Here is a 21,523-nt window from a genome sequence, read left to right as displayed (position 1 = left end):
TTACTTTAATTTTTATTTTTATTCCTTTTTGTGGTAATGAAAATGTTCAAAAATTAATTGTAATGATGAATGCGCAACTATATGGTGATACTGTGAACAGCTGTGCACTTTGGATGATAGAATGGTGTGTGATTATGTCTCAATGAAATCAAATTTAATAAAAAGCTTGGGTTTTAGAATCAAATGGACCTTGATTTGAATACTAGAACTGCCACTTACTAGCTGCATAATCTTGGTCAAATTGTTTAATTTTTGAGTTTCAGTTTCCTTATCTGGAAAACGAGGTTAATAATAGGAAATATCCCATACATGTGTGTGTGCATCTGTGCATGTGTAAAGGCTAAGTTAATTAATATTAAAACACTTAGCACAGCTGATGACACAGTGTAAGCTCATAAATGTTAGCTAATATTGATATGAATGCAGCTCATTCTATCCTTATGATTGGTATGAAAATTTTATTTTCTTCAGAAGCATCTAGGCTTAATAACTGGAGTTTGGAGCTAGACTGAATCTAGCTTTGGATCTTGGTCAATTTATGTAACCTCTTTGTGCCTGGTTTCCTCATCTGTAAAATGGGGGTGATAATCATACCTGTTCATAGAGCTGTTAGGAGGATTAAATGAGTCAGGATTCTGAAAGCACTTAGAACAGTGTATGGCAATTTCCAGTTCCTTCTGGTAAGATTGGTACAGCTGAAGCCTACAAGATTTCCAAATTACACTTATAAGAAGGTAGAAAGCTTCCTACATAACTGAAAATCAGGTTTACTGATTATGGGATAGACTGGAATTATTACCAGCCAGAGAGCTGAGATGAGCACAGGTGTGTTTCAGACTTTAAAAAGGAAGAAGCATAGAAAGAAAGGAAGAAGATAAAGGTATATGTATTTAAAATGTATGCAAGTTGATTGTAAATACTAAAATCTCTGTTTCAAATAAATAATAGGAGTAATTAATGTTATCTAAATGAGTCTGGTGACAACAGTTTGGAAAAATAGATACAATTTGGAAAAAAAATCTGTATCAAATCTGGCTAATGCGTATTTCTCACATTTTGGTATAAATAAATTCCTAAAGAATGACTTTTTTCTTTTAAGGTGATTTGGTCTGTGCTTTGCATGATTGCTGGGAATTATAAGTCATCCTTATAAACAGGGATTAGACTTTTTCATTTGCTGTTTTTGGGAGGGAGTGGTTATATCTCTGTGTGACTTGCTTTGAAACTGAATGTCAGATGTAGCTAGCAATTAACATATACTTTCTCAAATACTAGGAGTACGTTAGGTCATAACCTATAATCCAGAATTGTTGCTTTTTTTCCTATAAAAGGTACAATTCCAACATGTGTTTTGTATTGTTTTTGTTTTGTTTTTTTCATCTAATCTGATGATACATTCTAAAAGAGATACAAGAAAGGCCCTGCAAGCTGTGCTTGGCTTTAAAAAAAGAGAAAGATTCTTAGGGAAGAGGAATATCTATTTTTGTTTGGTACGTGTCTTTAAGAATAGCCAAACTAAACATGTGTGTATCAATTATGTTGTATTCTGAGAAACAGATGAGCAAGCTCGAAAGAATTTGCTGTCTTAATAGTGGTACTTTATTTTTTATAAAGATTTGTGACAGTTTTAACAGAACATTGATTCCAGGCAACTTTCAATTTTGACAGTTTATTTAACCAAATAGATAAAATGGCATTTAGAAATACATATAATGAATATTGAAAAAAAAAGGGAATACATTTTGATATGACAAAACTTTTGAGAGAAATTCCAAAATGTAACTTTCTGGGTTTGAATCACGTTTAGGTGCCAAATCTGGTTTTGTGATTCAACTTTGCTCAAGGCTAATCTTCAATCAATAACAAGTATGATGGCAAAAACATTTATGGAATTAGAACCACAGAATAAACCTTGGGATCTTTTCTAGCGTGTGGGTGCTTTCCACATTTTTCAGGAACATATAGAAAAGTAGTTTTGTTGCTAACTTCATGATTTGCAACTTTTTCCTTATCCAAAAGGTCTCATCTAAAGAGGACTGGTCTTACACAAGCAAATTTTCACTTCATCGACAACACCATCCAAATGGTACTGATGAAATGCTTCATCAGGCTGGACTTCATTTCAAACTCCCCCAAAGCACAGATCCACTACGTACATTCAAAGATACCATCTACCTTACCCAGGTAAGGCACTTCCATTCTGGAGTTGAACAGGTTCCTGCGGGTAACATAAGAGATAATACAGATTTTGCAGGCCTTGTGTGGTGAAAAATATTCACTTGTTCATTTTACTGATTAAGGATTTTTTTCTTCTTTGAGATACATATATATTGTATCTTACATAACATTTAAGATTTGAAATAGTTAAATGTTTGCATGGACATGTCATACCAGAACAGCTCATGAAGTTCTAAAACAAATCATGTGTTAAAATATTTCCTGGCTCAAGGTTGCTATAAAGTTTCTTTAGTTAATATGGTGTTATTTTCCCAAGGATAAAATAGACCAGTGGAACAGAATAGAGTTCAGAAACAGATTCATGCATAATATAGTCATATGATTTATGACCAAAACACTACTGCAATCCAGTGGGAAAATGATAGTCTCATCAATACAGTGCCTATCCATTGGTTATCCTTTTGGGAAAGTAAATGAACCCTGTCTCCATATTCAAAAATTAATTTGAGAATCAATCAAAGACTCAAATGTGAAAGGCAAACAATAAAACTTATAGAAGAAATATAGGGGAATATCTTCATGACCTTGGGATAGGCAAAGATTTCTTAAACAAGATGTAAAAATCACCAACTACAAAAGAAAATATTGATAAATTGGGCTTCATTAAAATTATGGACTTCTGTTTAACAAATGTACCATTAAGAGAGAGAAAGTCAAGCCACAGAATGAGTGGAAATATTTGCAATTCATATACCTGATGAAAGATTCATAGCCAGAATAATGAACTTCTATAAAGCAATAAGGAAAAGACAGATAAGCTATTTAAAAATGGACAAAAATCTTGAACAGACACTTCACCAAAGAAAATATTCAAATGACCAACTTAGTGTGTAAAAATGTGCTCAATCTCATTCTTAATCAGAGAAATGCAAATTGAAAGCCATACCAAGATACCCTACATGCTTAGCAGAGTGGCTAAAATTAAAAAGATTGGCAATACCAACTGCTGGGGAGAAGGGAGAACAGCTGGAACCTTTAGACATTGTTGGGAGGAGTGTAAATATGTTTAACCACTTAGGAAATTTTTATGATAGTTCCTACCAAAGCTAAACATTTGCTTCCCCTTTGAATTATCATTTCTACTCCTAGTTATGTGCCCAAGAAAAATGAGTGCACCAACAGAAATCTACAAAAATGTTCACAGTAGCTTTATCTATAATTGCCCTTTAAATGGAAACAACCTAAATGTCCTTTAGCAGGAGAATTTATAAACAAATTGTGAGATATTCATATAATGGAGTACTCAATAGCAACAAAAAAAGAATGAACTACTGATACTAGCATCAACTTGGTTGAGTCTCATAGACACGATATTGAACAAAAGAAACCAGATATTAAAGGATGCCTACTATATGATTCCTTTTATATTGAAGTTTGAGTATAGACAAACCTAATGAAAGTGATAGAAAGCAAACTAGTGGTACTTCTTATGGAGTTGGATGGTAGATAATAATTGGGAAAAGGTGTACAAGAGAACTTTCTGGAACACTGAAAAAGTTGTATACTTGATCTGGTGGTGGTTGCATGGGTGTTTGCATATGTCAGCATTCACTGAGTTGTACACTTAAGATTTGTGAAACTTATTGGATGTATTTTAAATGCACCTTTAATGAGGTATAATTGACATACCATAAAATTCACTTATTTTTCATATACAATAAAATAGTTTTTAGTAAATTTACAGTTGTGTAATCATCACCAACATCTAACTTTAGATTATCATCTAAAGATTTAGATTATCGTCACCCCATAAAAGAAGCCCTTTACCCATTAGCAGTCACTCTCCACTTCTTCCCCCAATCCAGCCCTAGGCAACTGTTAATCTACTTTCTGTCTTTATGGATTTGTCTATTTGCGTCATGTCACATAAATGGAATCATACAATATTTGGTCTTTTGTGACTGGCTTCTTTCACTTGGCATAATGTTTTCAAGGTTCATCCATGTTGTAGCATGTATCAGTACTTCATTCCTTTTTACTACCAAATATTCCATTGTTTTATCATGTTTTGTTTATGTATCCAGTAGTTGATGGACATTTGGGTTGTTTCTACTTTTGGGCCATTATGAATAATGCTGCTGTGAACATTTGTATACAAATATTTGTTTGATAGGTATTTTCATTTTTCTGGGGTAGAAACCTATAAGTGGAATTGCTGGGTTGTGTGGTAAATTTATTTTTAACTTTTTAAGAATGTGCCAAATGCAATTCTGAATGTTTTCATTGTGATGCTTCCATTCCACTCTTTTTATCTGCCTATTTTATTTCCTGAACCAGTGAACTACACGTACATGTAAGACTATATTGAAGCCATTGTACTTACTGATGTTTTTGCCATACTTGTTTCAAGTTTTGAGAGAGATGGTAAAAGTCTAATCCCAATCATATGAGTTGATCTGAAGTAGATCAGAAGTTTTTGCTAAACATGATCACATTTTAATTTGTGTCTTAATATCTAAAAATGTACCAATTTTTATCCACATTCATGCTCCCTTTCATCAGTTTTCTCCTGTATGAAAACACTAACCTCTGCATAGGAGCTGAAACAGAAAACTATGAGCCAAAAGGATAATCTTTTTTAGAAAATAATGAGATGATTAAGAAGATTTTAATATTTTAACCATAATCTTATCATTTAAGAAAGTTTTCCCAGTGTCATGTAATTTATGAATTTACCTAACAGAGCACAGATTTTAGACATCAATGACGTCTGCCTCTTTAAAAGCGCTGCAATTCATCCTTATTAGGTTTACATAGCCAATATTCTATTAATGTGTCTCATTTTTGATATATGAAATAGGATGATCTTTTTTCTTGTGTGCATGTTTGTGTGAAGCTTTTCAGCTGTTGTTTTTCATGCTGGCTTTCCTCTTCCCAGCTGTTCATTTTATTACTGTTACTTTATTCTGTTTTCTCAAACACTGTATTCAAAGAGCTGACAGAAGTAATTGTTCTTTTCTGAATTTATTAGCATTAAAAGTTTATAGTTAGGAGCTGGATTTACAAATGGAATTATTTGTTCCTTGTTTTTGTCTGAGAATTTAGTGCTAGTTTCCTATCAAGCTTTGGCCTGGACTTGGACTTGTCTTTATGCATCTTGTTAATTCTGCCTTGGAACTTTCTAATATACCAGATGGGATCTGAGATGAAAGAAATCAGAATTACAATTTTTTTTGGTTTTGGTGTGTTTAGTGTTGAATTTTTTTACTGAAATACAAACAGGAAATGTTAGTATAAAAAAGTGTGTGTGTGTGTTTTCCCTCACCACTGATTTTAGAACAGCCATCTTTAATCTGTGTATTAGATTAAAACCCTTCTCGGGTCCACTTGCTCTGTTCCCACCCCCTCTCCCTGTTCTCATAGATGCACATACTGTTCTGAATATCAGGGTGCTTGCACATGTGCCACTTTTTTTAGCTATACTATTAATTAAGCAATTTTTTGCAACTGTCAGAAAAGTCTTGGCTGAGAAAGCTGTGTAGTAAGTTTCTTCACATTCAGATTCTTCCCTTTCTTCTCTTTATCTTATAACCACAGGGGTATTTTTCTAGTCTTTTCCTTCTTTAATTCTCTTCCTAATGCTCCAAGATAATCTTGCCTTACCTGTCATTCTCTACCTTGTCTATCTCTTATATTGTATTCCATGTAGCCCACATACATTGGTGCACCTTCTTAAGCTGTGTGTGAGGCAGATCTTACTCCCTAGGTTGAAGATCATCTAAACTAACATATCTAAATGAAATTTAAGTGACTTACTCCACCAGCACATCCTCTTATTAGCCTCTTAGAGAGGAAGCAGTGCTAGTGACATTTTTATTGATCCCATAGCTTATCACCCTCTCTAGTGGTTTCATTTATTCTTCAGCTGTTTGTTGAGCATCTGTTGCAAGCTCAGAGCTTGGGGATGTCCTTGACAGACTCATATTCTTCACCTTATCTCCCCATGTTGCAAGTAACTTGATCATAAGAACTCAGGGAAAAAGGTAGGCTGTGCTACAGTCCCAGGTGTTTCTGATACTTGCTGCTCTGGAACAGTTACCTGTTTGGTAAGCAGCACTGAGTCATCTACTCAAGATCCAGGCCAGGCAGAACTTTTAGGATGGGCACGGGGTGGGCAAAAGAGGGGTTATTATTATTAACATAGTTTACTATATACTAGATGATCTTGTATGCATTGCATAATTTAACAGTTAATCAGGCAATTAGCATTCTTTCAGAGCTTACTAGATGCCTGGGCCTAGGCCAGGAAAATGCTCTTTCTATCTTCTCATGTAATTCTAACCGTATTTCCAAGTGACCACGTTGCTATCTCCATTTTATGCATGAGGAAACAGAGGCTTAGGTGTCAGGCAGATAATGGAATTGGGTTTCTGCTTTTTCAAGTACAATATAGTATCTTTTCACAGTTGACTTAATGGAAATCTTATAACAACTGAAGTATCTGGTTGAATTCTAATATTAATTGTTAGCAATTAGGTAAGGCAAGTACCAGAAATTTGGCACACTTCATTGGAACAATAGAGAAAATCAGTGAACCAAAAGTTAGTATTTTGACTAACAAAAATGATAAACCTTTAGCTAAACTGACTGAGGGGGCAGGGAGAGAATGAAAGAGGGGACATTACTACCAACCTTACAGAAATAAAAAGGATTATAAGGGACTACTGTGAAAAATTTGGTGGCAGCAAATTAGATAACCTAGATGAAATGAAGAAATTCCTAGAGAGACATAAACTAGCAAAACTGACTTAAGCAGAAATAGAAAATCTGAATAGACCTGTAACATGTCAAGAGATTGAGTTAGTAATCAAAAAACTTCCTCCCCAAAAGTCCATGACCAGGTGGCTTTACTGGTGATTTCTAAAAAATGTTTAAAGAATTAACACTAATCCTTCACAAACTCTTCCAGAAAATAGAAAAGGGGTAACACTTCCTAACTCATTCTGTGAAGCCACAATTACCCTGATACCAAAACCAGACAAAGATATCTCAAGAAAAGCAAACTACACACTAATATCCTTTATGAATATAGATGGAAAAATCTTCAACAAAATACTAGCCATCTAAATTCAGCATCATACAAAAAGGATTATACAACATAACCAAGCGGAATTTATCTCAGGAATGCAAAGTTGGGACAACACAGGAAAATCAATCAATGTAATATACCATGTTAATATAATAAAGGAAAAATAACCACATAATCAATCTCAATAGGCACGGAAAAGTCTTTTGACAAAAAGCCAACATCTTATCATTATAAAAACACTCAATAAATAAGGAATAGAAGGGAATTTCCTCAACTTGATAAAGGGCATCTACAAAAAACCTACCATTAACATTATACTTAATGGTGAAACTGAAAGCATCTCCTCTTAAGATCAGGAACAAAACAAGGATGCCTGCTGTCACCACTTCTAATCAACATTGTATTTGAAGTTCTGTCCAGAGCAATTAGACAAGAAAAAGAAATAAAAGGTATCCAGATTGGAAAGGAAGAAGTAAAACTATATTTGCAGATGGTGTGATCTTATATAGAGAAAACTCTAAAGAATGCACAAAAATATTAGCACTAATAAACAAGTTCAGCAGGATTGCAGGATACAAGAGTAATATACAAAAATCAGTTGTACTTCTATACATTAGCAATGAACAATCCAATAAGTAATTAAGAAAACAACTCAATTTACAATAGTATCAAAAAGAATAAAATACTTAGGAGTACATTTTACTAAAGAAGCACAAGACTTGCTCATTGAAAACTACAAAGCACTGTTGAAGGAAATTGAAGAATGGAAAACTATTCAGTGTTCATGGATTGGAAGATTTAATAATGTTAAAATGGCAATACTTTCCAAATTGATCTACTAATAAGTGCAATTCCTCTCAAAATTCCAGCTGCCTTTTCTTTGCAGAAATTGAGAAGCTGATCCTAAAACTCATGTGGAAATGTAAGGGACCCACAATAGCTAAAACAATCTTAAAAACAAAGAACAAAACTTACTACAAAGCTATAGTAATCAAAACCATGTGTTCTGGCATAATGATAACCATATAGACTAATGGAATAAAAGTGAGATTCCAGAAATAAACCCATGCATCTATGAACAATTGATTTTTTATAATTGTATCAAGACAGTAAAATGGGGAAAGAATGATCTTTTCAACAAATGGCATTGGGACAACTGGATATCACATGCCAAAGATTGAATCTGGACACCTACCTCACACTCTGTACAAAAATTAACTCAAAATATATCAAAGATAAAAATGTAAGAGTTAAAACTATAAAATTCTTAGAAAAACAAAGGTGTAAATCTTTGTAACCTTGGGTTAGGCAGTGATTCCTTAGATGTGACTCTGTGCAGTGAAAAATAAACCTTACCCAAATAGAGATCTGGCCTTTGCTATTGGCTCCTAGGAAGTGATCTCAAAGCCCTTGGAATGTCATTTCTGATAGGAGAGTCTTTATTTGTCTGGGGTCCTTGGGCACCAGACTAACGGTGGAATTTATGATAGGGTCTCTGGGCCACCTAGTACCAGTTCTGTGTCTGTAAGGGCTGGAGACTAAAGGTCAGCTATATGAGCAGTATGTGATAGAGCTCCAATAAAAACTCTGGACACTGAAGGCTCAGGTGATGTTCTCTGGTTGTCAATACTCTGTGTATTTTGTCACACTTTGATTCCAGGAAAGTAAAGCTGTCCATGAATCCATGAGGAAAGGACAACAGAAACTCCACATTTGGAACTTTTCCTGGACTCTGCCCCATGAACTTCTTCCCTTAGCTGATTTTAATCAATATCCTTTCCCCATGACAAATCATAACCACAAATATAATAGCTTTCAGAGAGTTCTGTTAGTCCTTCTAGTAACTTATCAAACCTGTTGTAGTTTTGGGGATACTTCCCCCAAAACTTGCAATTGGTGTCAGAAGTCAGGGCAGTCTTGTGACCTGTTCCCTCTAACTTAACAGTTGGCTAACTCTCACAGGTATCTAAAGCTTAGGCAACCAAAGGAAAAATAAATAAAATGGACTTCATAAAAATTAAAAGCTTTTGTGCATCAAAGGACACTATCAAGAAGAAAAGGAAAAGACAACTCAAAGAATGGGAGAAAATATTTGCAAGATATCTATATGACAAGGATTTAGAATCCAGAATATGTAAAAAACTCTTACAACTCAACCAAAAGAAAACAAATAACCCAATAATAAATAGACAAAGGACTCAAATTGATATTTCTTCAAAGAAGATATACATATGCCCAATAGGCACATGAAAAGATCTCGACAGCATTAGTCATTAGGGAAATGCAGATCAAACCACAGTGAGATACCACCTTATACCCACTAGGATGACTATAATCAAAAAGGTGGCCAGCAACAAGGGTTGGCGAGGATATGAAGAAATTGGAACCTTCATATATTGCTGGTGAGAATATAAAATGGTGCAGCTGCTGTGGAAAGGAGTTTGGCAGTTTTTCAAAATGTTAAACATATAATTATGTTTAAAATTATAAAATGTTACCATTATATGGTAACCCATCATTGGGTTATATAACCCAGAAAATCCTCTCCTAGGCATATACCCAAGAGAATTGAAAACATTTGTTTACCCCAAAACTCGTACGTGAATGTTCATAGCAGCGTTACTCATAATAGCCAAAAAGTTGAAACAACCCAAATGTCCATTAACTGATGTATAAACAAATTGTGGTATAGTCATACAATGGAATATTTTCAACAATAAAAAGGAATGAAATATTGATACATGCTACAACAGGAATGTACCTCGATAGCATTATGCTAAGTGAAAGATGCCAGACACAAAAGGTCACATATTGGATATTTCCATTTATATGAAATGTCTGTAATAGGCAAATCCACAGAGACAAAAGGTAATTAGTAGCTTCTACGGGCTGAGGGGAGGGGAGAACAGGAAGTGACTGCTAAGGAGAATGGGTTTCTTTTTGGGGTTCTGAAAGTATTCTGAAATTACATAGTGGTGATGACTGTACAACCTGTAAATGTACTAAAAACCATTGAGTCATACACTTTAAAAGGGTGAATTGTGTGGCATGTGAATCCTATCTTACTCAAAAAAAAGCCTCTATTTTTTATTTCTTAATTTCAGGATGATCTAAGTAAATAAAGTAAAATTAAAAAAACACATTCTGACAGGAGAACTTAATCACATGATTACTCCTATTTTCAAGGGTCACAGGAGTGTTTTTGGGCATTGTAGCCCAGCTACAACTCTTACTCTACAACTCTTTTACTCTGGAGGAAGTTCAGACTGCATTTTAGTAGTCAGCTAGCAACTTCCATCACAGTGGCAAAGCTGGAATTAGATACTAGGCCTTTGACTCCTGGTCCAATTTCTTTTCACCATACCATCTGTCTCTCTGTGGAGACCGATTTCCTAAGTGTAATCAAACAAGCTGCTGAAAATAGGCGTATTTCTTAAACTAAAATAAGATTCATCTTCTTGCGGTGGGGACTACATTACGTAGGAAATGACTAAGCAGTTATCCCTTCTTATTTGTAAAGATTGCCATCTTTGAGGAAAGATGCATGGGTGTGCATGTATAGATATAATTTTTAAAGGGAAAGAGGCAGTTCCAGAGATTTTCCAGGGAACAAGGATTAGACAACATCCGTGTAAGAGATGTAGTGGGCAATGCCTCCTGCATTTTTATGAGCAAGGATGCCATTCATTGGCTCTGGCTGGCACCCCGGGTTTGGGTAAACCCATATCTATGCTTCTGGCATTGTGCCATCTGTGTGTGGCATGTACTGTACCATGCTAGAGCACAAGCTCTCCAAAGAGTCTTGGCTTCCTTCCTTCACAGCAATTTCAGTGTGAAGTATGATAGGCTACTAGTTACAGCTAGACTCATGCTCTTTTCTTTTCATTGCTAGCAAGGGCTAGGAGTTCTGCTTGCCTTAAAAAAATTTTTTTTTAACGCTTAAATAGTCTAAGGAATTATTAATATTTTCCTATTAATCCAGGAGAGGTAAATGACAATGAGGAAACTAATATTAGAATGGATATAGAGAAATAGAGATACTTACATCTTGCAGGTAGTTCTGAAAATTGGTATAGCTTAGGGGCTGAAAACTCAAATGTTTACAGGGGCCAGGCAGGTGATTTAAATAGATAAGAGTATTATTGTTGAAGCTGGTGGCAAATTGTAGCATGCAGGCCCCGATTAAAGACATTGAAACCGACAACCTCTCACAAGAAACAACAAACTCTCTCTGTGTGGACCAGTTAAGACCTACCTGCAGCTAAATTCAGCTTGGAGGCTACCAGTTTGCAACTATGCTACTATGCAATGAGAACTTTAAAATTTGCTTGTGTTATTACCAAAGGAGACAACACAAGAAGGGAAAAAAATCAATTTTCACAAAAAAAGTGTTCTTAGCTTTTGTGTTTAGAGAAGAAAAAACTGGAAGCTATTTTAATGCCCAATAATTGGAGACTGATTAATCAAACTGTAACTATATTACCATTTAAACCACAAAGATGCATAGAAGGTGCTAGAGTATGGAAAAGTACGTATGTGGAAATTAAGTGAGAGCAGAATGCAAAACGACAAATGCATATGAGTTACAATATATGTTTTGAAAGATTGGAAAATAATTTGGAGCAGTATGGATAATTGATTGTTCATCAAATTTTACCCCCTTTGAAAAGTACCTTAAAGTCACCATAAAGAAAAAGAAAATGCAGGTCACCTCTACTGAAAGCCATCAGTAAAATATCTAGTTTTTCTTTGGATTGGTTACAACTAAGATAATGACTTTGTCCTAGAAGTTTAAATTTTTGTCTGAAAGAGATAATTACCTATCTTAGTATACACTGATATTTTGTTTCCATCTCAGAATTTTGTTTTTTACTTTTCTCCTCTTTGCCTTACTGTATAGGTCTGGACTCACAGAAAGTAATTCCAGTCCCGAACTCCTTGAATGACTTGCCTTTTTCCATACCACTAATGAGTCGAGGGCTGAACCCAGTCCCTGGGGGGTAATATTAGAATGTTGCAGGTCCCTTTGGCCTCTTTGGTACGTCAGGACTGGCCCATACTTTGGGGATACTTCAGGCACTGGGAGCTCCAGGATTGTGAGCTGGCACCCAAAGTGTGGTGTCCGGTGGTGACTGCCAGTTATTGTTTGCACTGGGCATACCAGGGCTGGGCTAGCAGCTTTTTGAAATGTCTGGTGACTGGCCTCTCAGCTCCCCACTGTTTTTTTGTTTTGTTTTGTTTTTGTTTTTGTTTTTGTTTTTAATTTCCTTGAATATATTCACATAGAAAGGCAAGGCATTTTCCTTCATTAAAACATTATCACTTTCCCACTACTCCAAAGAAATGCAATAAATAATTTTACAGCAAAAAGGCCCAGCTCAGAACTGTAAGTGAAAACCTGACTCCTGACACTCAGGGAACACAGGTTACAGCTTCCTTTGCAGGAACACTGGTAAAGCAATCCAAAAATGTCAGCACCACCAAAAGCCCCACCTGTAGTGTTGTCTTTTTCAGATGTGAATAGCTGGAGTTTCCAAGCTGCTTTACAGAATGGTATCATCAGGTAAAGCCAAGGAGGTGAGCAAAGCCAAAGAGTACAACACAAGAAGTGGTTTCCTCATGATGCCTTTGTCCTCTTCAATCGTCTGACCAATGTACTAGTTTGAACACTGAAGTCTGACTTCAGGCTACCAGTTTGTACCAATTTGTATATATTATGTCCCCCAAAATACCATGTTCTTTGATGCAATCACGTGGAGGCAGACATACTACTGTTGATTAGGTTGGCATCATTTTATTAAGTGTTTTCATGGAGATGTGACTCAAGCAACTGTGGGCAAGATCTTTTGATTAGATTATTACAATGAGGTGTTACCCTACCCATTCAGGATGGGACTGAAATAAATCACTGGAGCCATGTAAAAGAGCTGACAAACAGAAGGAACTCAGAGCAGCTGTGAGTGACATTTTGGAGAGCAACTGAGAGAGACATTTTGGAGACAGCCATTGAAAGCAGGCTTATGCTAGCCCAGAGTTTGCTCCAGAGAAGCTAAGAGAGGGCAAAACGCCCCAAGAGCAACATTTTGGAGAATGCCGTTTTGAAATACAATCTGGGAGCAAGATATTTGCTTTCGCAGCTAACAGAGGTTTTCCGGTTGCCAACAGCTTTTCTCCAGTGAAGGTACCCTTTTGTTGATGCCTTACATTGGACACTCAATGGCCTTAAGACTGTAAATTTGTAACCAAATAAACCCCCTTTATAAAAGCCAAACCATTTCTGGTATTTTGCATAATGGCAGCATTAGCAAACCGAACACAGTTCTTTGGCAGGGCCTCTTCTCGCCCATGCTTTAAGTCTTCTGCACCCGTCATGCTGGAACCAGCTTGGGAAGTCTCTCTCTGCAGCAGTACTTTGCTATGGACTCCCTATAGATGTTTTCATGCTGCATGCTCTGAAATGAGGGCCTACATTTGGCCAAACACAATTCAAAGTGATCTTCTACTGCCATGAAGAGGTTCTGGAATGCCATGGCTTCCTGGTTGAGAAGTTGTTTGGCACCAGGAGATACAGGGCACATTGGTGCTGCAGCGGTCGTTGGACAAGCAGCCATCACAGCAGCATTACTTTTTGCTAAGGATGTTGACATTACAGTAGCCATTGACCAGCAAATCCTCCCTTTCACAAAGGTATCCCAGTTCATCCATGACGAGGTACTTTCCTGGAATGGAGTTGTGACACTGATGGCTAGTTGACTGCTATAGCCAAAGTTAAACTGCACTTTCCATGAAATGGGCTAATCACAGTCCTGAACTTGGAGGAGATTATGATCTCTTCCTGCCCTCTCCTCCTCTTCTGCAGAAGCTGGTGCCACGTCATGGCCACCAGGTTCAGCATCCTCGTGCAAATGCGGGTGCCTGTGAGCTGGGCAGCTCCATCCCTAGGGTGGATGCCAGTCCCACGGCCTGCGGTCCAGCCAGCTCCCTCCCACTGTTTTTCCTAATCAGCAGGATGATGACTTCCTCATTTTTTCTTTCAGTGAACCCTTCAAACAGTCTTTTAGTCGTCTCTGGACTGATGGAGCAGCAGCTCCACCCTTTCCAAGCCCTCGTGCAGTGGTTATGCTCTCCCCGAACACTGGGATATAGGCTGCACCCTCTCAAGTATAGGGATGTCATCGATGATGACAGTAATTAAGGATCCTGTATGAAGTTCTTTTGTGTCTCTAAAGCAAGAACTAAACTCACTTGTCTCATTGCTGTGCATTCATAGGAAATTAAAAAATCTTACATTGTCCAAAATCATGATATAAAAGCAGTTGTTTGAGTAGCAGAAAGGAGGTTAAGGATGGAACAGTATCAAACTCAATAACAAAGGTATTTTTCCTATAGAATTTTCTCTAATGAAAGTTTTTTTATTTTTAAATACCTTTCAGTGTGTTAGCAAAACTCATCATTGAAAAAAAAAATCCTGGTGTTTAAGTACACATAGCACTTGCTCTGGAATAATAATAGTCTTTGCTTTCCTTCATTATCAACACTATTATTTTAAGAAAGAATCTTTTAAACCTTCCTGTTCATTTTGTCATCATTTTTATATAAATCAAATACCAACAATCCCCTCCCTGCCACTGTTATAGGCAGCAGCTTCTCTCCTGCTAAGGGGGCTAATTTCAAATATAGTATAATAACATTGTGTCTAATGCTAATCAGATTCCCTAATTTATCCAATTTATTTAAAAACTCAAGCCTGTTTTTCTGTTTTTCTTTTTTCAGATCTAGACAGCCTAGATCAAACAATAACACTTGTGTTTTAATGTTTTCTCCTGAATCAGGTGATGCAGGCCCAGTGTGTCAAAACAGAAACAGAATTCTACCTCCGCAGTAGAAGTGAGATAGTGGATGGTGAAGGTCACACCTGGGGAGCCCTTTATTGGCAGTTGAATGACATCTGGCAGGCTCCATCCTGGGCATCCTTAGGTAAACTTTTCAGTGTTCTTTCTATGAGTAACGGAAAGCAATACCTGTGGGGAGAGGGACTGAGGAAGCACAGTGCCTGAGAGGTAAGACGAACTGAAACAGAACTATGGCCAAAAGAGGCAGTTCTCCCGCAGCCTCTGTGATCGCCAGCAGCCCCACCGGCTTTGTCTTCCCAGGAGCCTTGGAGACAGGCTAATTATGGGTTCTGTGCTCTGCTAAGTCACAACAGCAAGCTGAGTAGGGGTTAGATTCATGTGCAAAGATCTCAGCCATGTGTCTTACAGTTATTGCTGAGTATTTTGAATTTATTTAAGAGGACTTCCCAGGACAAAAGGAACTTAAGCACCCCTCCTTTAGTTAGGAGAATTTTCAACCAAGTGGAAAGTTGGCCCAACTAAGTCTTAAAGTACTCCTTTCTCTGACTCCTTTCTGAGTTTGTGAGCTTATCTCTACTTCGCCCTATTTATCTCTTGGGAGAAGGGTAGTAGACTCAGAAATCCAAATAGGAAAGGTTAGTCCAATTGGCAACAGGTGAGATGACTGGAATGTTACTTGCAATTTGAATTATCTCATCTCTTTTAGTACATGTGAAAAAAAGATCTTTAAGAGTGATATTCAATCTTTGTTCTTCACTAGAGTTTGAAGGAAATTTCAGTTAATAATATAAACAGTAGTTTGGTGTCAAAAATAGGGCAAGCCAAATAGGAAAGGTTAGTCCAATTGGCAACAGGTGAGATGACTGGAATGTTACTTGCAATTTGAATTATCTCATCTCTTTTAGTACATGTGAAAAAAAGATCTTTAAGAGTGATATTCAATCTTTGTTCTTCACTAGAGTTTGAAGGAAATTTCAGTTAATAATATAAACAGTAGTTTGGTGTCAAAAATAGGGCAAGGTCCTGAGGTTTTCACATCTGAAAAATGGGAACAGTAGGAGTATTTATCTCCTAAGATAGTCATTAGGTTTACCAACAACAGTGCGTGAAAGGTACAGAGCCTGTTGCTTGGCAAATGATAATCCTGCGATAAATGTTGCCTGGGAGTTGCTCACTTGAAAGTGGTTAAAATGGGACACTTCATGTTATGTATGTATGTTACCATAATAAAAACATCTCAACAACAAAAGACAAATAACCTAATTACAAAATGGACAAAGGATTTGAATAGACATTTCTGCAAAGAAATTATACAAATAGCCAATAAACACATGAAAAGATGCTCAACATCATTAACCATTAGAGAAAGGCAAATCAAAACCACAATGAGGTACCACTTCATTCCCACTAGAATGTCTATTATTCAAAAAATGGAAAATAACAAGTGTTGATGAGGATGTTGATAGGAACTTTGTACATTGTTAGTGGGAATATAAAATGGTACAGCTGCTGTGGAAAACTGGCAGTTTCTCAGTGAGTTAGCTATAGAATTACCATACGACTTGTCAATTCCATTTCTAGGGATATATTCAGAACAATTGAAGGCAGGGACTCGAACAGATATTTATACACCAATGTTCATAGCAGCATTCGGTATAAACAACTCAAATGCCCATCAACAGATGAATGGATAAACATGAATGGAATATTATTCAGCCCTAAAAAGGAATGAGGTTCTGATAGATGCTATGACATGGATGAACCCTGAATACGTCATGTTAAGTGAGATAAGCCAGACACAAAAGGACAAATATTGTATGATTTCACTTAAATGTAATAAGGAAAATATGAAAACTCATTGATAGAAAGTAGATTACAAGTTACTAGGGACAGAGTAGGAGTTGGGGAATGGGAAGTTAATGCTTAGCAGTTGCAGAGTTTCTGTTTGGGGTGATAAAGCTTTTTAATAATGGACGGTGGTGGTGGCTCAGCATTGTGAATGTGCTTAATACCAATGAGTTGTTTACTTGAAAGTGGTTAAAATGGGACATTTCATGTTATGTATATATGTTACCATAATAAAAAAATACATACTGGGACATTTTGCTTGAAATTTGGACAGATGTCTAACCAGATGCACAGAAACTCTAAATTTAAGTGCCTTGCAAATCACTTTCCCACAATGCTCATCAAAAAATCCTTTTATGAAAGCATTTTGCAACTTATGGATCTATGGTCTTTTGTTTTAGTTGTGCCTTTCAGATCAGACTCCTAGGCCAATTTTATTTTGTAATAAATACTCTGCTATAAAAGTTTCATATTTTATACATATTTACAAGATACCTATTTAAAAATATTTGCCATAACAGACTATGAAGGGGAAATGTTTTCATTGTGCCAATTGTTATTATACAAGTTGATTGTACAGTTACATTCTTCTTTTTTTCCTGCAATTTTATTGAGATATAGTCACATACCATAGTCATTCAAAGTATGCAATCAGTTGTTCACAGTGTCATCATATAGTTGTACATTCATTACCACAATCAGTTTTTGAAAATTTTCATTACTCCAAAAAAAAAATAAAAATAAAATACGAGTAAAAAAGAACACTCAAAACAACATCCCATCCCCACCATTATTCATTTACTTTTTTAATCCCCGTTTTTCTACTCATCTGTCCATACACTGGATAAAGGGAGTGTGAGACACAAGGTTTTCACAATCACACAGTCACACCATATAAGCTAAATGATTACATAATTATCTTCAAGAATCAAGGTTATTGGACAGTTACATTCTTTTTGATGGGTGGTGAGTTTTCTTTCTTATTCATGAGTAACTTATGGAAAGATAACTAATGAAATGCTGGGAAAGAAGTTAGTATTCAGGTCTTTAAAGAATCTTACGGAGCATGTAGACAGAGTGAATTCAGAATTTGGAAGTAACTTCTGTCTTTACAACCTGCCTAGTTGTTGCTTTTTTTCCCCCTTACTGAACACTTGAATTGATAGTTCTAAGGTAACTAGGTCTTAGTAGAAGGAGAAAGAAAATACGTGATGTGACAGCTGGCTATGGCCCCAGTAATGCCACATAAAAAGCAACCACAAATTCTCAGTGGTGGACAATAATAAGTAAGCACTTATTTCTCATGTGTCTGTAGCGTGGCTGGGGCATCTTTGCTGAACTCAGCCGGGCTTGCTCATATGGGTTGGCTAGAGTTAGCTGACCAGAGCATGATGGGAGCAGCAGGGAGACTCTGCTTCAAATTGGGGTCCATCTGGGTTTGGCTCCTTGCTGCAGGTTTGGCTCATGTACATTCTGGGGTTCATACTGAAGGGGAAGCAACTACCCCAGAAGAAGTTCTCTGTTGTTAGTAACAACAGAAGCACAAGAGAGACGCCCAAACACGGAAACACATTTCAAACCCCCTGCTTGTGTCTCGTCTGTCAACATCTTATTGACAAAAGTAAGTTACATGGCTGAGCCTAAACCAAGAGGGACAGCTGGTGGTGGGGGGAGAGGATGGAGGAACTTTTGAACAATTTCTAATCTATCACATGTTTAACGGCTTTGCCTAAAGTTACAGAGCTAATGGCAAAGCTAGAAATCACATATGTTTGGCCTGTAATTTAGGCCGTGACATGTAGAGTATTATGTTGGTATCCAAACTGTGTCACTGATTGATGTGTATATCATTGAGGCCTTTGCTTTAATTCCTGTTCCTTGGAATCTAGTGTATTTTTGGTGTTGAGCTCTAGAACCACATATTTAGTCTTTATCTGTAAAGGATATCACACCTGATATTGTATAAGTCACCTCAGGTCTAAAGCATCTTCCATTTATGAGAAAACTTTCCAAAACTAAGTTCCAGTTCATCTTATACATCCAATAGGAAAGGCCTCTCCACCCTCCCACACCCTTGTTGGTGTTACTTTTTTTTTTTTTTTTTTTTTTTTTTTTTTTTGGCATTTAACTATGAGTTTATTTTTTAAAGATACACATAGAGAGTTCATGTTACTTATGGACCAAAATGCACTCATTGGGTTAATTTTTTTTTTTATCTTCATTTTATTGAGATATATTCACATACCATGCAGTCATACAAAACAAATCGTACTTTCGATTGTTTACAGTACCATTACATAGTTGTACATTCATCACCTAAATCAATCCCTGACACCTTCATTAGCACACACACAAAAATAACAAGAATAATAATTAGAGTGAAAAAGAGCAATTGAAGTAAAAAAGAACACTGGGTACCTTTGTCTGTTTGTTTCCTTCCCCTATTTTTCTACTCATCCATCCATAAACTAGACAAAGTGGAGTGTGGTTCTTATGGCTTTCCCAATCCCATTGTCACCCCTCATAAGCTACATTTTTATACAACTGTCTTCGAGATTCATGGGTTCTGGGTTGTAGTTTGATAGTTTCAGGTATCCACCACCAGCTACCCCAATTCTTTGGAACCTAAAAAGGGTTGTCTAAAGTGTGCGTAAGAGTGCCCACCAGAGTGACCTCTCGGCTCCTTTTGGAATCTCTCTGCCACTGAAGCTTATTTCATTTCCTTTCACATCCCCCTTTTGGTCAAGAAGATGTTCTCCGTCCCACGATGCCGGGTCTACATTCCTCCCCGGGAGTCATATTCCACGTTGCCAGGGAGATTCACTCCCCTGGGTGTCTGATCCCACGCAGTGGGGAGGGCAGTGATTTCACCTTTCAAGTTGGCTTAGCCAGAGAGAGAGGGCCACATCTGAGCAACAAAGAGGCATTCGGGAGGAGGCTCTTAGACACAACCATAGGGAGGCCTAGCGTCTCCTTTGCAGCAACCGTCTTCCCAAGGGTAAAACTTATGGTAGAGGGCTCAACCCATCAAACCACCAGTCCCCTATGTCTGTGGTCATGTTGGCAACCATGGAGGTGGGGTAGGCGAATACCCCTGCATTCTCCACAGGCTCCTCAAGGGGGCACTACATCTTTTTTTCCCTTGTTTTTCTTTTTTTTTTTTTTTTAACCTTTCCCTTCTTTTTTAAATCAACTGTATGAAAAAAAAGTTAAAAAGAAAACAAACATGCAATAAAAGACCATTTCAAAGAGACCATAACAAGGGAGTAAGAAAAAGACAACTAACTTAAGATAACTGCTTAACTTCCAACATGTTCCTACTTTACCCCAAGAAAGTTACCTAATATAGCAACATTTCTGTGAACTTGTTCCTACTATATCCATCAGAAATTAACAGACCATAGTCATTCCTGGGCATCCCCAGAACGTTAAATAGCTTATCTGTTCTTTTTGGATTATTGTTCCCCCTTCCTTAATTGCTCTCTATTGCTAGTTCCCCTACATTCTACATTATAAACCGTTTGTTTTACATTTGTCAAAGTTCACATTAGTGGTAGCATATAATATTTCTCTTTTTGTGCCTGGCTTATTTCGCTCAGCATTATGTCTTCAAGGTTCATCCATGTGGTGTTTCTTTTAAGAGGTAAAAGAAATAAGTTTTATCTGAACTTGAAAAACACATTCCTCCATCTCAATGGATTGCACTGTGCATTTTGGCTTCTCTCTCTCTGTCTCTGTCTCTGTCTCTGTCTCTCTCTCTCTCTCTCTCTCTCTCTCAAGTTGTTGAGTGATTGCAGTGCTTTGTGGGGAAGGATCGTCCTTCTGAAACAGAGGGATGTTGAGAAAAAAAGATGCTAAGAGATTTTTAAGTTTGTGTGTTTAGCATACTAGTCGTGCCAACAAGATGCAGAATTGAGGTTCTCACAAGAGCTTCTAATTATATTTGATGAACTGTCATTCATTGTCATCAGTTTGGATGTCTTCCTCCAGTCTGAACTTGCCAGCCATATTTTTTAAGTAGCTGTTTTGTTGTGCTCAGAGGGCTTTGTGCCTATGGAAAAAGAAGATTTTAAGTTCTAAATAATTCTTGTAAGTGAACAATGTAACCTGCTCACTGCCAATGCTACTGATTTTCTTCCTCATGTGTATGTGGTAAAGAGGAACATTGGCACCATGGAGCTCCTGGAAGCAGAAGTGCATATGAGAAAGTGCTAGCAAGGGTAGGATCTGGGCTCGGGATACTGCCTGCTGCATGTTTGGCTCCACCGCTTGAGTCTTTTTCCTCATTTGTAAAGTGGAATATTAATGCCTGCCTCACTCAGATATTGTGAGGATTACATGAGGTAATAAAGATAATGTGCAAAATGCCCCTGGAACCCTGCCTGACCCACAGTCCTCAACAAATGTGGGTTCCCACCATGTGTGGCTCTCCCTCATTCTGTTGGCGCTCACTCCCTGGAAGCATTATGAAAAGCCACACGCTGCTGGTTCATGTGGACAACAACTCTCTAACTTAAGAGACTGCTCATCTCTTAACATTCTTGATTATTTTCAG

General features: G+C 37.0%; 1 protein-coding gene and 1 pseudogene across 3 annotated transcripts in view; one reads left to right on the top strand and one right to left on the bottom strand.

The window, feature by feature from the left end:
- MANBA (mannosidase beta) overlaps positions 1-21,523 on the top strand; it is a 168,097-nt gene that overhangs the window by 141,968 nt on the left and 4,606 nt on the right. For all 3 annotated transcript variants that reach the window (XM_037830353.1, XM_037830351.1, XM_037830354.1), the window contains 2 exons: positions 2,020-2,184; positions 15,100-15,244. In XM_037830353.1, the coding sequence (XP_037686281.1) occupies positions 2,020-2,184; positions 15,100-15,244 (310 nt within the window). The remainder of the gene's footprint in view (positions 1-2,019; positions 2,185-15,099; positions 15,245-21,523) is intronic.
- On the bottom strand, positions 13,636-14,521 carry LOC119529069 (annotated as a pseudogene).

Source organism: Choloepus didactylus, chromosome 3 (genome assembly GCF_015220235.1).
Source record: "Choloepus didactylus isolate mChoDid1 chromosome 3, mChoDid1.pri, whole genome shotgun sequence".
Taxonomy (NCBI): domain Eukaryota; kingdom Metazoa; phylum Chordata; class Mammalia; order Pilosa; family Megalonychidae; genus Choloepus; species Choloepus didactylus.
The sequence above is the reverse complement of the archived record's forward strand: the minus strand, read 5'-3'. Positions and strand labels throughout refer to the sequence as shown.